The 17,967-nt window shown below is 50.4% G+C and overlaps 1 protein-coding gene across 3 annotated transcripts in view; it reads right to left on the bottom strand.

Moving 5' to 3' along the window:
- LRRC20 (leucine rich repeat containing 20) overlaps positions 1-17,967 on the bottom strand; it is a 101,703-nt gene that overhangs the window by 24,473 nt on the left and 59,263 nt on the right. For all 3 annotated transcript variants that reach the window (XR_013624429.1, XM_068125497.2, XM_068125498.2), the window contains exon 4: positions 12,408-12,575. Coding sequence is in view for 2 of the 3 variants with exons in the window: in XM_068125497.2 (XP_067981598.2) it covers positions 12,408-12,575 (168 nt within the window). In the remaining variant the exon portion in view is untranslated. The remainder of the gene's footprint in view (positions 1-12,407; positions 12,576-17,967) is intronic.

Here is a 17,967-nt window from a genome sequence, read left to right as displayed (position 1 = left end):
CAACAGCCTCCTCTATGGTTCACCCTCAATAAATCACCAATAAACTCCAATACATTCAGAACTCCGCTGCCCGTCTACTCACCCATTCCCGGACCCGTGACCACATCACCCCCGTCCTTTACAAGCTTCACTGGCTCCCCATCCCCCAGAGAATCCAGTACAAAATCCTCCTCTTGACCTACAAAGCCCTCCATAAACTGGCCCCATCCTACCTGGCTGACCTCCTCTCCAGACACACTCCCACCCGCAACCTCCGCTCTGCTGGTACCAACCTCCTGACCCCCCCCCCCCCCCCCATGCAGACCAAATTAAGATCCTGGGGGGACAGGGCCTTCTCCATCGCTGCTCCCACCCTCTGGAACTCACTACCTCACACCATCAGAGAGTCCTCCTCACTCACCACATTCAAAACATCACTCAAGACCCACCTGTTCAACACTGCATTCAACATTTACCCACAGCATTTAACCCCTGACTATCTCTTCTCCTTCTCCTTCCTTTTGCTTTGATTATTTACCTATTGATTTTTGTCTTTTTGCACTTGTTTTTTGTACTCTGTCAAAGCGCCTTTGGGCTTCTTGAAAAGCGCTATATAAAATAAATGTATTATTATTATTATTATTATTATTATTATTATAGACTTCCAGCTCTTGGTGTTCAATGTTGGCTGATCTCTGCTTCAGTTTCTCAATGCATGGAAGTTCAGTTCTAGGGAGATGTGGTCCATAGACCTTGGTCTGTACCGCTATGCCATTGACTCGATGTGACGCACCCTTTCCTTTGAGAGTCTTCTCCAATCTATCTATATTGTCCCATGCAAGAGTGGTGAAGACATGATGCTTGATGGAAGATGGAAGTACAACTCTCTGGTTGAGGCCTGTCGCTAACTTTTGGAGACACAGAGCAGTATCATTCTCTTCCATCTGCGAGTAAGACACCCCATGCCCAAACTTGTTCAGTGTCCGGATTATCTCGATGTTTCCAGTCAGTGTTTTTACTGCATATGGAAGCAGGATATGTTTTGGTGGTTTTATTTGTCCACGTGTCACAGCATAGATCATGTCCTGGCTAAATGACTGGACCAGAGTCATGAGACTGTGTGCTTGAATCTTGGTGTCAGGATCTCCAGTCAGAAGCCCGACAAGAAACCGCTCTAGTGGATTTGGTATGGAGATGTGAGCACTATAATTCACATCAGATGGATGGTATGGCCAGGGAGTGGGTGTCATGTCCTGTCTGATGGCTGGTCCGATCTATGATGTTGGTGAAATTAGTGGGCTTGGCCTTCCAAACTTGGCGCTCCTGATGTAGAGTTTGATTTTCCAAGACAACATCCTTTAATGATGTACTGTCAGGGACCATCAAGAGTTTTCCCTTGTCATCTGGAAATATATCAACTGCATCCCCCATCTCGCAGTCCAGTCTCCTGCGAATGTGCTTCCTTGTAGAATCCTTCAGGAGTTTACCCCCACCAGACAACACGGAGGATTCCAGTTTTGTGGTCAAAGAAGTTATTGGTACAATCTTCTTGTTGGGAATGATATCAGTTCTGATGTACTCGTAAAGGTCTGCATAAGCCTCTCTTTCAATCCTTTGATACATTTCATCTCCATCTGTTTCATTCTCTCTCATTCTTATCTTTATACTCTTGTTCCTTAGTATTTACTCGTGTATAATTATTTAGCATGAAACATGATCGTGGTCCTCTGCAGCAACTATGTCTCTACTCGTTACTGCTAACATCTTTTCATCCACCTTTTGGATTGCACACCGTCTTAGTGTTGACCTGCTCTCAGTTGTACAGACTGTATAAGCTTTTCACATGACTTGGAGTGCTTTTGGAACTTGACCTTGTAACAGAAAATGCAAATTGGATCATACACCGTTGTAGTCTAGCAGGAAGATGGGGTCCCCATGCACCTAGTTGATATATTTTTCTAACTTACTAGACACCTTGGAATCCTCAAGGTGTCTACTAAACGAATTTTCATGTTACCAAGACGAACTATTGTCCCATGGGGTCCGTTGGCTGCCAACTTTGTGGCCATCTTGGTTTTCCGATGAAAATCGATAATTGGCAGAACTTTTGAACTAGACATCATACAGAGACAAATGCCCCCATTTTTCCGGCTAATTCTGGCCTGAGGAATCGTTTGAGAGGGTTATTTTCATGATTTAAACAAGTTTAATACAATAAAACTTGAAAAGTATGCAAAAAAATCAGTAAAATTTACACTCAAAATCTTGCCAGACGTCTAACTTCAAATATACCAAACTATAAGATGCCCGTGCATACTGGAAATTATAATAATTGTGAGTAATTAGGGTTAAATAAGACAATATGACACTATGAATTCAATAAATGAAAATAAGAAGGAAACGCTGCCACTAACGTGCTCATCTTGCGCGACAGGTCAAGCTACAGAAGCGGTAAGCAATGTCATTTTTTCACGTCAATGTCAATTGGCCATTCCACACCGGGATGAATTACATGGGTATGGTGACTGGTCACAAATGCAGGGGCTCATGCTATTCTGACATCCTCATTGAGGCTGGACTAGTCACCAGTGGCTGCCTGAATAGTGTGCTGAGTGGGAAGGCAAACGCTAAATCCCTGTTTTGTCTCAACACAGTCAGTGAAGCCAATGGAACGGTTGTTAATTGAGAGATTCATCGAGGAGGAGAAAGTTGAGGTCATTAAACCCGAGGCCCTGCTCAATCTCATGCAGACCTGTAGTCGCGAGACCCTCGACCTTACTTTGCAGGACCCTTCCACCCTCACCATCCTCGGGAAGTATGTGGCCTTTGAAGACAAGTTGCATGCCAGCCACATCGGCAAGACCGCTACATTCTGGCTCAGCGTGATAGACCATACCCGTCTGATCCTAATGTTGCAGTATTCTGTGAAGACTAACAACTTGGCCCTCTTCCACAAGTGCAACGGGGATATTGCAGACCTATTCTTTGCATACGATGGGCCAAACTACTCCAGGTAAATGTCATTTCAGCCTAAATGTGCATCTTAAAATTAGTATGGTGAGTAAACTAGTAGAAATTATTTCATTATCTGATTTGTAGTCGTGATTAAATAGTTACTTGCATCCTTTCTCTCCCTCCAGAGGTACTTGGTGTGGCTGGAGGTGTTCCTGACAAATATCAATCAGTCTCATCCTGGAACCAAGGAGCGGCTGAAGAAGGGTGGCATCACGGTGGCACGGTCTCTCATTCCTGGTGCTCTCAGCATGGTGGACAAGACGATGGAGGAGACCTTCATGAAGTTCGCCAAGTCAGCAGGTACTGAAATACTATTACTACTTTGGTGTTTTAGATGAAAGTTAGTATGAAAATATTTTCTATCACTCCATTATTTATCTCTCCAGGTGGATTCGTAAGGCTTTTCTCCATGTCCGGTGCCGTACGACATCAACCCGTACTCACTACTTTGAGAAGATGCTCGAGATGTGTGGCCTAATCGAGGACCCGGACTGTCCGAAGGCTGGAAAACACCGTGAGCTGGAGAGAGCTGAGATCAAGAAGGTTCAGCGTACCATCTCTGCTATTCGCAACTTCACCAATCCTTTCTCCTTGGTCGACAAGGACCATTTCTACAGCCTGGCGTCTGGTGCTCCTGCTTCCCCGGAGGTGGAGTTGGATGTGCTCAATACTGAGTCAGCTGGTGAGGAGGCCAAAAAAACATTCATCCGAGATCGTTTCGTGAATGGCTCTTCTGAGTCACTGTTCTTTGAGCCAATCAAGAAGCAGAAGTTGAAGACGATTGAGGCCTCCGACAAGACAGTCAAGCTCACTACCTACATATAACAATAATGTAACATTGTAGCGGCTGCCGCTGAGTTTTCACAATCGCCTTGCACCTATCAAGGACGCGGAGCGATCACCATGCCGGGCTCGTCCAGGACGCCCAGGCCCGCGCTCAACTTGCCAGGCCGCAGCCAGGACGCTGGGCCACGCCCCCTGGCGCCGGGCCTGGGCAAACCCCCTGGCGGAATAGATATATATTGCTGACTGATAAACGGTTTTTCAGAGTGCCTGAGTGTTTGATTTCATTAAAGCAACTCAGATGAATTCTAGCTTTTTGTCGCGTCCATTCTTCCGATCGACGTGGGAGCCCCGGCTCCTTCATTGGTGACCTATCGACATGGACACGGCAGTCGCCCTTAAACTGCCTACCTTCTGGGAGGCTCACGCGGCGGTTTGGTTCGCACAGGCGGAGTCCCTGTTCGCCCTGCGAGGCATCACGGCCGACGACACCCGCTTCCACCATGTGGTAGCTGCGCTCGGGTCGGTTACCGCGGCCCGCGCCCTGAGCCTCCTCGAAAGCCCGCCAGCCGCTGACAAATACGGCGCGATTAAGAAGCTGCTCCTCGATGCTTTCGCCCTCCCATCGGCGGAACGCGCACGGCGCCTGCTCGATCTGCCTGAGCTCGGCGACACGCGCCCTTCCGAGCGCATGGACTACATGCTTTCACTGCTCGGCGAGCACTCTCCGGCATTCCTGTTCCGGGAGCTGTTCTTCCGTCAGCTGCCTAACCCGGTACGCCTCGCCCTGGCAAGCACGACGATCACAGATCCCCGGGCCCTTGCCAGAGAAGCCGACAAGATCTCCGCCGCAGGACAGCGCATCGTAGCGGCGACATGGGACCCACCGCCGTCCGACGCAACACCCAGGGCGCCCGAGCACCCGGCACGGTCGACGGCCGAACTGCCGACGCCATTGGCGGCCGCTCTACCGAGCCGACCACCTCCGGCACGACGACCGAGGCCTCCACCTGACCAAGCGTGGTGTTACTATCATGCCAGGTTCGGACAGAAGGCCCGGACATGCCGACCCCCGTGCACCTTCGGCAGGCCGGGAAACGGCCGGGCCGGCGTTCATTACCAGCCATGAGCGCCGGCCACACGGGCAACTTACTGTTCATCACGGATAAAGCGTCCGGACGGCGCTTCCTGTGCGACACCGGCGCCCAACTGAGCGTCATACCCGCCTCTGACCAGGACAGGCAATCCGCGGTTTGCGGCCCCTCCTTAGTTGCGGCCAACGGATCGACTATCCGCACCTTCGGCCCGCGCAACGTCACCCTCTGCTTCGGCGGCCAACGCTTTGCTTGGACGTTTGTAACCGCCAACGTGCCCGTGGCTCTGCTAGGCGCCGACTTCCTCTGCGCACACGGACTGCTGGTGGACGTCCAACGGCGTCGTTTAATCAACGCTGAAACCTTCAGCTCCCTGGTATGCACATTGAGCAGCTCCGCGCCGACCGAGCTGGCATGCGCCGTCCCGGCGGCGAACGAGTTTGCTCGCCTGCTCACGGAGTTCCCGGCCCTCACGCGGCCGACGTTTTCGGCCGTCGCAGTACGGCATGGGATCGAGCACCACATACCAACCACGGGCCCGCCGGTCTACGCCAGGGCCCGCCGCCTCGACCCAGCCAAGCTCGCCGTAGCGAAGGCCGAATTCGACGCGTTGGAGCACCTCGGCATCGTGCGGCGCTCCGATAGCGCGTGGGCCTCGCCACTGCACATCGTGCCAAAGCCGGGGGGTGGATGGCGCCCGTGTGGCGACTACCGCCGTCTCAATGACGCTACCACCCCCGACAGGTACCCGATCCCGCATATCCAAGACTTCTCCGCCCGTCTGGCGGGACGGGTCATTTTTTCGAAAATTGACCTCATACGGGGATATCACCAGGTACCTGTCAGGGCGGCCGACGTCCCTAAAACGGCAGTCATCACGCCGTTCGGCTTATTCGAATTCTTGCGGATGCCGTTTGGTCTCAAGAACGCGGCTCAGGCGTTCCAGCGCTTGATGGACGGCGTGCTGCGTGACCTGCCGTTCCTTTTCGTTTACCTGGACGACATCCTCGTCGCCAGCACGTCCCGGGCCGAGCACCTCCTCCACCTCCGGACGCTGTTCGAGCGCCTCAGCGAGCACGGCCTCATCGTCAACCCGGCCAAATGCCACTTCGGCACGACGGCCGTTGATTTTTTGGGCCATCACATCACCAAGAACGGGGCCGTGCCGCTGCCAACCAAGGTCGAGGCCATCACCACGTTCCCGCGTCCCCGCACCATAAAGGCCCTGCAGGAATTCCTGGGAATGGTGAATTTTTATCACCGCTTCGTGCCCCGCGCTGCTCAGCTCATGCGGCCCCTCTACGAAGCCCTCCGGGGCATGCCGGCCAAGCACGACATCGCCTGGTCCGCAGCAATGGATGCGGCCTTCCAAGGCTCAAAGCGGGCCCTCGCCGACGCAACACTGCTCGCTCACCCGGTGCTCAACGCTCCCATCGCCCTCACCACGGATGCCTCCGACTACGCGGTGGGCGCCGTACATGAGCAATGGGTGAACGGGGTTTGGCAGCCACTCGCTTTTTTCAGCCGGCAGCTCCGGCCGAACGAGCTCAAATACAGCACGTTTGACCGGGAGCTCCTCGGTCTACACCTGGCCGTCCGCCATTTCCGCCACCTCCTGGAGGGCCGACCTTTCACGGCGTTCGTCGACCACAAGCCGTTGGTTTACGCCATGGCCAAGGTCACGGAGCCATGGTCGGCCCGCCAACAGCGCCACCTCTCCGCCGTGTCGGAGTTTACCACGGACATCCGGCACGTCGCCGGCAAAAACAACGCCGTGGCCGACTGTCTTTCCCGGGCCAGCGCGAACGCGGTCCACCTGGGCGTGGATTTTGCGCTTATGGCGGCGGACCAAACCACCGACACCACGGTGCAAGCCCTCCGGGCGGCGGACACGGGCCTCCGCCTGGCCGACATCCCCTGCGCGGACACTGTCCTGCTCTGCGACGTCTCCCAAGGCCAGCCTCGCCCCATCGTGCCCGTCGCCTGGCAACGCCGCATCTTCGCCTCCCTCCACGGCCTTTCCCACCCGGGCCGGAAAGCTTCCCAGAAGCTGGTGTCGGCGCGTTTCGTCTGGCACGGCCTTCGTCGGGACGTCCGCGATTGGACCAGCGCCTGCACGGCCTGCCAACGGGCCAAGGTCCACCGACACACCCAGGCCCCGCTGGCACCTTTCACCGTGCCCGAACGACGTTTCGACCACGTCAACGTGGATCTGGTGGGCCCCCCCCCCCCCCCCGTCACGGGGGTTCACACACCTGCTCACCATGGTGGACAGGACCACCAGGTGGCCGGAGGCCGTTCCCCTCGTCTCCACCACCACCGCCGACGTGGCGCAGGCTTTCATCGCCACCTGGGTCGCCCGCTTCGGCGCACCGGCGGACATCTCGTCAGACCGCGGTCCACAGTTCACCTCCGAGCTGTAGGGCGCGGTCGCCCGCAACCTGGGGATCAAGCTCCACCGTACTACGGCCTACCACCCCCAAGCAAACGGGTTGTGCGAGCGATTCCACCGCTCCATGAAGGCCGCGCTCATGGCCGGCCTTCAAGACGTCGGGTGGGCCGACCGGCTGCCGTGGGTCCTTTTGGGCCTTCGCACGGCCCCCAAGGAGGACCTCAAGGCATCCACCGCCGAGCTTGTCTATGGCCAGGTGCTACGCGTCCCGGGCGAATTTGTGCCCGACGCTACCAGTCCCTGGTCCGCAGCTCACCAGCGCTCGGACCTCCAGGAGGCCGCCCGACGGTTTGCCCCCGTGCCAACATCCCACCACGGTGACCCCCAGTCCTACGTCCCCCCAGCACTCCGCACAGCGGAGTATGTTTTTGTGCGTCACGACGCACATCGGTGGCCACTCCAGCCGCCGTACGACGGGCCCTTCCGGGTGCTGCGACGGGACGACAAGTCGTTCGTCATCGACATCGGCGGCAGGTCGGACCGGATTGCTGTGGACCGCCTCAAGCCGGCGCACGTGGACGTCGACCACCCACCACGGGTGGCCCTTCCGCCGCGGCGAGGCCGTCCCCCGTCCACGGTGCCCCCCACTCGACCGCCCACCACCTCACCGGACCCCCTCCCACGACCCGCCAGGGGTCGCTTCGGCCGGGTCATCAGGACCCCCCTCAAATTGACCCTGCCGGTGCAAGTCGATTCTGGGGGGACGTGTGTAGCGGCTGCCGCTGAGTTTTCACAATCGCCTTGCACCTATCAAGGACGCGGAGCGATCACCATGCCGGGCTCGTCCAGGACGCCCAGGCCCGCGCTCAACTTGCCAGGCCGCAGCCAGGACGCTGGGCCACGCCCCCTGGCGCCGGGCCTGGGCAAACCCCCTGGCGGAATAGATATATATTGCTGACTGATAAACGGTTTTTCAGAGTGCCTGAGTGTTTGATTTCATTAAAGCAACTCAGATGAATTCTAGCTTTTTGTCGCATCCATTCTTCCGATCGACGTGGGAGCCCCGGCTCCTTCAACATTGTTGCAATACAATATGCATGCCGAAGTGAGGACTAAAAAATTGTTCCCATGTTCATCTTTGCAGGTTATCCAGTACCGTGAGCAAAGCGACATCTCTTTCATGCTGCTCATCAAGTCTCAGCACTTGGACGAGCCCCTGAATATTGACGAGCTGATGTGATACTCGCTCACTCCTGTCCCTCACAGCCTCGGCACCGCCGACGGGTTCTTCAATAAGACCAACAAGGCCGCGATGCTTCATTTACTGATGGAAGATGCTCCTGAGGATGTGCCTTATCCAAAAGATGCCCTCTACATCCAGGATGGCAATGCACTTTTTCATGCCCTGAGGAACCTCCCCCCAACGTTTGGTGATATTTGTCTTCAGATTCCAGATCAAATGGTGGCTAAGAAGAATTTTGTCTTCTCAACTGATTCATATCATGATGACTCCATCAAGTCTCAGGAGAGATTGCGCCGTGCCTTCTCCCAGCGGTATATCCTGGAGGTGCCGGCAACAAGGAAGCCGAGTGACTTCAAACTATTCCTGGCCAACAAGCAGAATAAGACACAGCTCTGTAACCTACTACTACAGGTGTGGCAGAGCAAGGCAGCGGCATCTCGTCTCGAGAAAAGTGGAACAACGGTGGCTGTGGTGGAGGGCAAGGCGTATCAGATGGACTCATTAGATGGCAACGTGAGGATATTCAATTTCATATGATGCAGCAGTGAGCCTTTTTTTACCAAATGCTCAGCACTGTAAGGGCACCATTTTTAATTCTCTGATTCAATAGGTTCGAACAGACATGAGAAACAGTGAAAAAAATGTACCTTAACATAAAATCAAAACTCGCACATTTGCATGTTTCAGGTGACGGCACGTGAGATCCGTGAGCTGGAGTCGAACCAGGAGGAGACAGACACCTGGGTTGTGCTCTACCTCACGAATGCTGCCAAGCTGGGGTACATGTCAGCTGTGGTGATGACGCCAGGCACCGACATTTTCATGATCCTTTTGCACCATGCTCACTCCATCCGACTCACCATCTACCTCGATACTGGGACTGGAAAGCATCGCCAGATTGTGAACGTCAGTGAACTTGCGGAATCGAAGGGAGCGGACTACTGCACCATGATACTCGCTCGGCCTGTACGTGTTCACCGGGGAAGATGTAACAAGTGCCTTCAAGGGCAAGGTCGGACCCCTGAAGAAGCTCCAGAGCCACCCCAAGTACCACGCTGCCTTCAGGTGAGAGTGTTTTCTTTTTTCAATTTCAGTAGTATTTCATGGCAATCAAGTAATTGCTGAATATACGTACCACTACATCATGATTTTGCAATGTAGCATTATATCTTTTTCAGAAAACTTTGTGATGAATGGTCTGTAAAACCAGAGGTGATGGATGACATCGAGGCATTCACGTGTCTGATGTATGGCCAGGCCCTGGAAAAGTCTGTCAATGCCGTACGCAGCATCATGCTGAAGCAGATGGTGGGGGAGGACGAGCAACTCATGACCAAATCTAAGGTGGACCTCTCTCAGGTACCACCTTGCAGAGACAACCTTGTCCAACACATTGAGCGTGTGAACCACCGCCTTGCCCACTACAAGTGAGCTGGCAAGACGATATTCTGGTGCCCCAAACGCTATGATCCTGGGCAAGGCTGGGAGAAGACGGAAGAGGGTATCTTGCAGCCTTTGTGGTCGTGTGGCCCCATCCTGCCTCCTTCCCTCATTGACTTGGTAGGGAAAACTGCTGAAGAGGTGGAGGAGGATGAAGAGGCCGAAAGGTAGCAAGAGACTGATTATGAGGAGCTATTCGATGACGATGATTAGATATACAGCAGTGTGATGAAAAAATGGCATTGCTTACCGCTTCTGTAGCTTGACCTGTCGTGCAAGATGAGAACATTCGTGGCAGAGTTTCCTTCTTATTTTCATTTATTGAATTCATAGTGTCATATTGTCTTATTTAACCCTAATTACTCACAATTATTATAATTTCCAGTATGCACGGGCATCTTATAATTTGGTATATTTGAAGTTAGACGTCTGGCAAGATTTTTGAGTGTAAATATTACTGATTTTTTGCATACTTTTCGAGTTTTATTGTATTAAACTTGTTTAAATCATGAAAATAACCCTCTCAAACGATTCCTCAGGCCAGAATTAGCCGGAAAAATGGGGGCATTTGTCTCTGTATGATGTCTTGTTCAAAAGTTATGCCAATTATCGATTTTCATCGGAAATCAAATATGGCCGAAAAGATGGCAGCCAACGGACCCCATGGGACAATAGTTCGTCTTGGCAACATGAAAATTCGTTTAATAGACACCTTGAGGATTCCAAAAATGTAAGTTAGAAAATATTATCAACTAGAACGTCACTCAGTAGAGCGCATACTCCCGCCGTGGGTCAAGTTGGAATAATATGTTTTGTTTAACACCCCCTCTCCCCAAAACAATAAATGAAAAAGAAAGTAGGCCCTAACTGTCAGAGAATTTATTTTGATATATCTCGGAATTAGAGGAGAAAAACATCATTTAAGAATAAGAATAAAAGCTTTAATGCAGTAAAACGGAAAAAATCTTTCCTAAAAAATTCCTGGATCCGGAATAATATCCTGCGCTTCACCAAAAACTAATCAATTCTTCCTCATCCCAAGGGCAATCATCCCACCAACTTTCATCCAAATCCGTTCAGAACTTTTCCAGATATCTTGTTCACAAACACACGAACATACGAACACACATACGCACGGACGGACACGATCGAATGCGTTACTCCCTGGCGGGAGTAATAAACCTGAAAATAAATCATATTAATTATATTGTAGCGGCTACCGCTGGGTTTACACAATCGCCTTGCACCTACCAAGGACGCGGAGCGATCACCATGCCGGGCTCGTCCAGGACGCCCGGGCAGGCCCGCGCTCAACTTGCCAGGCCTCGGCCGGGACGCCCGGGCATGCCCGGGCACGCCCGGCCACGCCCGCTCTCGACTTGCCAGGCCGCGTCTGGGACGCCCGGGCATGCCCGGGCATGCCCGCCCTCGACTTGCCAGGCCGCGGCCAGGACGCCCGGCCACGCCCCCTCTCGCCTTTCCCGGGCAAACGCTCCGGGATAATGTGTGTATATATATTGCTGCCCGATAAACGGGATTTTCAGAGTACCCGAGTTGTTTTGTGACAATAAAGAAACTCGGACGAATTCCAGCTTTTTGTCGCGTCCATTCTTCCGATTGACGTGGGAGCACAGCTCCTACAATATTATATATATTTATCAATCATCAGAATAAATGAACATCAATTTATGTTTCTGACATTGTTTGCAATTATTTTCCAATCACAGAAATAAAATTTGTAGACAATTTAGGAAATTATTCATTATACATGCAAAATAGTAATAACTTTTCACAATTCTCCACAACAACGTACAAAAATGTTAGTTCGCCAGAACGAAACAGCTCAAATACCCATTATACACTTAACTTATCTGATTATTTATATTGTCGTACATGTTCGTAGTCTTGTTGCATTATACCAACCTATCAAAATCTCAAACATTGCTGTATGTTTATGATGAAGTTGTAAGAGCTGAACCTGCAGCAAATGGACTGGGGCCTGCCATGTTGGAATTTCCATGTTGCACCACCACACCATTTTTTAGTTGAAATGTCAAATAGACATTACCCACATGTGTGCAAATGGGCTGAGCTACATGCCCAACAATTTGCAAGATCTGGTCTATAATAAGGGAGAACCATTAGTTTGAAGTGGGATGTCGTATTTTGTGCTCGACACATTTCAGCAAAGTTTATTTTAGGGTAGGGTTACAAAAAGGGTGATATCACCCAAAAAGGTCCCACTGCTGCAATGGTATCACATATTTTCCAGCTCTCGGAGTGAATACCTTGCCAAAAAACACTATGAGCATTATTCCCCTCCTAGATGGTACCCGTGGCCAAAATGTAGGGGCCTGGCTCATGGACTATGTGTGTGTGTGTGTGTGTGTGTGCGTGCGTGCGTGTGTGTGTGTGTGTGTGGGCGTGTGTGTGCGTGTGTGTGTGTGTGTGTAGCACATACCACGAATGCTGTTCTCGGTAAGGCAGATTTTTTGGAGTGAAGATGAATGAGTAACGACCTCAGGAAACTCTTGAAACTTGTTCCGTGACAAGTCAATGTATATCAAGCGAGGCATACGAGCCACTTCATCTGGAAGACGTTGAAGCCGGTTTCCTTGTAACACCAGCTCTGTTAGGAAAGACATTTTGTTAACTTGTCGTGTATAAATATGGCTATTAGTAAATGTCTAATTGTTCAACTCTTTAAAAAAATAAACTCACAACATCACTGGCTACATATTAGACCCCGAGTTTGTAATAAAGTTTGCAATTTCTTCAAAATCGTTTCCCATTTTAATATTAACATTGAGGTTGGCTCCTTTTTAGACATCTGGTCCATATTAAATGCAAGTACATTTGTAATTTGTATGTGAAGCATTATTTTATTAAAAGAAGCTTAAAATCATGCGGAAGGAGAAGCTTTGAGGTTGGAAGGAAAATGATGAAGACTGTGTTATTTGCAGATGGCCAATCAATTGTGGTGGACATTGAGCAAGGCCTGCAGAGGATGACTGAAGCCATGAACCAGGTATCAAAGTATTTTGAATGAAAAAGATGACGATAATGAGAATTTCACGGATTGTAGGCAAAAGCTTGCCAATTTGAGTGGATGCAAAGGTGTTTGAACAGACCACTGAGTTGAAGGATTTCAGTTGTAAATTTGCAGAGAATGACTTGCCACAGGAAGATCAAGTGATGGATTGTAATAGACAAAGCGACCTTCAACAAGAGGAAGGAATTGTCACCAATGAGTTTTGATAAATAGCTGATAATAAAATGGAGACTTCAGTTTGGATTATTGTAATTCTGTATGGATTAAAGACTTAGATGCTTACAAAGCAGGATACAATGAAATTCGAAGCTTATGAAATGTAGACTTAATGATGAAAGGCAAGGATTCGATTAATTGAACGTGAGACCAACATTTTTTTTTTTTTTTTTTTTTTTTTGTATACAGAGTCGAGGCTCGTGAAAGAGCTAACATTTATCAAACAAACAAATCAAACAAACAAGCAAACAAAGTATATAAAAAGGGGAGCGGTCGACAAGATGGGGAAAGAAGAGGAGGAAGCACACAAACACAACATTTGAGAGCAGGGACATCGGGAGATGTGTGGGAGGGAGAGGGCCTGGGGGGAGGCAGGATAGGTATAAAACGCAAGGACACCAAGGACTTCCAGGAAAGCAGTCAAAAGACACCTCAAAAAAGTGGATTTGGGGTGAAATTAGCGGGGGTAGAAAAGATCAAGGTTTTGGATTGGGGAAGATAAGAGATGGTGGTGTACAGCCGTTTTAAAGACCTGGAGGGTGGAGTGGGATTGAAGAGAGTGAGGGAGTTTGTTCCAGAGGCGGGCGAAAAGAGGAATGAAGGAGTGAAGGTGAGCAGAGAGTCTTGATTTTGGCACTTTAACCATAAGAGGGTTGCAGGCAGATCTTGTGCGACCTGCAGGAATATTTGGGGGACAGAGCCCAGAGAGAGCTGGGGGAGCAAGGCCGGAGAGGAGTCGGTAGAAGACCGAAAGACCACCAACCTGCCTGCGGTGAGTGAGTGAAAGGCCCTCGGAGATAGCGTCATCGTGGGAGATTCCAATGATTCTGAACGCTTTGGTTTCAACAGCATGAAGACGAGCTAGGTGTGAGGCAGGAGCACCAACCCAGAGCGGAGAGCAGTACTCCATTGAGCTGCGGATGAAAGCCTTATATGTGGTGAGGAGCTCAGGTGAGCCAAGGAAGGACTTCGCACGACGGAGGATGCCCAGTCGGCGACTGGCTTTGGAGGCCAGCTTGGAAATGTGGTTTTCCCAGGAAAGATCATGGCAGATAGTGAGACCCAAAAGCTTGAGTGACAGAACTTCTTGGAGAGGATTATTCAGAAAGTGGATGGCAGGGTTGTCCAGTCGGTCTTTTCCGAGAGGCATCGTAAGAGTGTGAGATTTGTCAGGATTGAAAGACATGTTCCACTTGTTTGCCCAGTCTGTGATTTTGTCCAGGTCTGCAGAGAGTGAGGAGGCTGCAGAATGCCAATCTGAGGGATGAGGAATGGAGCGGCAGAGAGTGGAGTCATCAGCAAAGAGATAGAGAGGATTTTCAAGAGAGTCAGAGAGATCATTGATGAAGACCAGAAAAAGCACAGGGCCCAGAACACTGCCTTGGGGAACTCCAGCCTGAACAGGAATAGGAGATGAGAGAAACCCATTCAGGGCCACACGTTGACTACGACTAGAGAGGAAGTCCGCCAGCCATGCGTGGAGATTTCCATGGATACCAAAGGAGGAGAGTTTGGTGAGCAGAGCGGGGTGCCAGACCGTATTGAAGGCACGTGATATGTCGAGGGAGACAGCTCTAATTTCCTGTTTGGCATTGAGGACCTCCATCCATTGTTGAGACAGCAGAAGCAGCATGTCCAGAGTAGAGTGACCAGGTCTGAAACCAAATTGATGATCAGAGATCAAGCCATTGGAGAAGAGGAAAGATTTCATATCCGAAGCAATGATGGATTCCATGACTTTGCTGATATTTGGGAGAAAGCTGATTGGTCTGTAGTTGCTAGGATCTGTTTTTGCACCTTTTTGTGTAAAGCAGTAATGTTGTCTGATTTTCAAGCTGATGGCAGATGACGTTGAGGAAAAGAGAAGGTGAAGAGAACAGAGAGTGTGAGATAGAGCGGAAGAGCAGGATTTTAGGACCCGTGGGCTGATGCTGTCTGGTCCAGTTGCAGAATCAGAGTCGAGGTTTGACAAAAACTTCTCCACATTGTCAGGAGAGAAAGACACAGAGTTCAGGAGCAGCTGGGTTCGACTGGGAAAGGTGGGTACAGAGAGAGGTGGGTTCGGGGCGCAATATTTTGAGACAAACAGAGTTGAGGCATTCGGCTTTTTCGCGTGCGGTGTCAGCTGTGTAACCGTTTGAGGTAATGGAGGCGATGGAGGGGGAACAAACACCAGAAACGGATTTGACCAGATGCCACCAGGATTTGGAGGAGGGAGACAGGTTTGAGAAATCAGTCTTGAGAGCAGAGATATATTGTTTCCTGGCACTCCTGAGGGTGGACACACTTTTTCCGAGCTTTGTGAAAGGAACTGAGATTGCCTTCAGTTGGATTAGCCTTCAATGAGATGAAGGCAAGTTGCCTCATGGCAACTGGCTCACCACAATCTTCAGTGTAGCTTGGACGGGGGGAAGGGTGTGACAACTGAAGACGAGATGGGATAAATCTGTGCATGAGAGAGAGAAGTTTACTTTGGAAGAATTCCCAGGAAGAGTTGATGTCAGGGGCAGTCGAGATGGAAGACCAGTCCAGATGATTGATGGCTGCTTGCAGCCCATGCCAGTCAGCCTGTGTGAAATGCCAGACTCGTCCACGCTGAGGAGGCTCTCTGAGAATGGCCAGAGAGATGTCCAATTTAACAAGGAAATGATCAGAAGAACCGATTGGAGCAGAAGAAGAGCAGCAGACATTCGCAGGGAAATTAGTCGTAACCAAGTCTATAAGAGAAGATACTCTATTGTCTGAGATCTGGGTCGGGAAATTGACAGATTGTGTCAGTCCCAATGAGTCGCAGAAGTCCTTTGCTGAGATGCCATGGCTGGTGAGAGAGGAACCCACACCCAGCCAGCTGGCATGATGACAGTTGAAGTCGCCACATATGAGGAAGAGAGAGATGGGATGAGTGGATAGAAGTTGGTCCATGTTGTCAGACATGGAGATGTAAATGGAGTCATCACTGTTTGGAGGACGGTACAGAACACATATGAACAAAAGGTGGTAGCGGAGAGGAAGCCGTAGCCAGAGGTACACCTGAGGGTGGGGTGGAGAGAGGACAGTGCAAGGAGAGTGAGGAAGAGAGTTTTTGATAAAGATAGCAACTCCACTACCAGGAGGAGGCTCAGGTCTATCATACAGGAAGAGGGAGTAACCAGGAAGAAATATTAAGGAATCAGAGACATCTTGAATGAGGAAAGTTTCTGTTAAGCAGATTACTTCTGGTTTGTCAGAATCAACCTGTATGGAGAGATCAATCACGTTTGAGCGAAGACCCCGAATGTTTGAGGTCCATACCGTTAAGGAAGAGGGAGGGGGAGCATCGGGTACAGGACAGGGGAGGGGTAGGGTAAGATGAGTGGTGAGAGGGGAGGTAGGGAAAGCTGTTGATGGTGTGTCAGAGATTGCAGAAGATTTCAGAGAAAGGGAAGGACGAGGAGGACAACAGGTTTGATGGTGATGGGAAGAGGCACAGTGAGGTGTTGTTTGAGGGGGGGGGGGGGGGTCAGAGCAAAGTCGAAGGTTGGAGGAGGTGGAGGTATGTGATGGAAGGGAGAGGAAGTGGGGAGGCGGCAGCTTTGAGGAGGAGGGGGGAGGCGGGGAAATTTGGTGAAAGATAGGGGGAGGAGATTAGAAGGGGGGTTTTGATGGGGATGGGTGAAGGGGGAGTTTTGAAGGGGAGGAGTAAGGGGGGAGTTTTGAATGGGAGGGGCGAGTGGGGAGATTTAGAGGGGAGGGGTGAGGGGGGAGTTTAGGAGGGGAGGGGTGAGGGGGGAGAATTAAAAGGGAAGGGTGAGGGGGGAGTTGTCGTGGGGAGGGGTGATGGGGGAGAATTGAAAGTGGATGATTAATGAAAAACGAATATTTATAAGTATAACAAACAGGGTTTATTGTCATTTTCAAATTGTTTGTTGTGTTTTCTAGAAATGATCAGGAGAAGGCAAAAATACTGGACAGGGCATGTATTCATTTACACTACAATGTCAAAGATTGTGGAGGAGTTGGAACATAGAATGGATCAGAACATAACAGAACAAAAGGAACAGTAGAAAGAGAGGGGAAAACCCACAAACACCAGAGTTAAGGTAAACAAGCGTTACGCCGAGGTCCCCCGTCGGGGAAGTGATGTGAGTTGACAAAGTGGAAGACGCAGAAAACATGCTATGATATGATATTTCGCTCACAAGGTTCAGACATACATGGAGGCGGCCATCTTGGATTTTGACGTGGCGACCCAATTTTCAATAGCGTTCTTCCTTATGCCTAGATACACCCACACACCAGATTAGAAGTTGGTACTTCGCTTATTAGTCCCCTACCGGTGTACACCGGAGGGGACTATAGGTTTGCACGCCGTCCCTCCGTCCCTCCGTCCGTCAGTCCGTCAATCTGTCAGTCCGTCACGCAAAGAATAGTTTTCCGGACTTTTTTTCTAAACGCGTAATGCTAATGATTTCAAACTTGGCACATGGGTTCCTCATGATAAGCTACAGATCGAGTTCGAACTTCACGACGTTTCGATCATTTTTTGACAAAGTTATGGCACTTTGAACTTTGGGAATTCTGATAATTCTGATGATCCTTAACTCAGTGCCATTTTTAGTTTTAATTTCCTTTAAAAAAGATTTTCTCTGCAATAATTGGGCCGATTGAGATCAAATTTTCACCAGTATGAAAGTTTATGTGTCGACATTCATATGCGATGGCCCCTGTTGTACACATCAGAAAGCACCTTCTGACGAAGCCATTCATTTCACCC

This window comes from Myxine glutinosa, chromosome 8, assembly GCF_964187855.1.
Source record: "Myxine glutinosa chromosome 8, kmMyxGlut1.1, whole genome shotgun sequence".
Taxonomy (NCBI): domain Eukaryota; kingdom Metazoa; phylum Chordata; class Myxini; order Myxiniformes; family Myxinidae; genus Myxine; species Myxine glutinosa.
The sequence above is the reverse complement of the archived record's forward strand: the minus strand, read 5'-3'. Positions and strand labels throughout refer to the sequence as shown.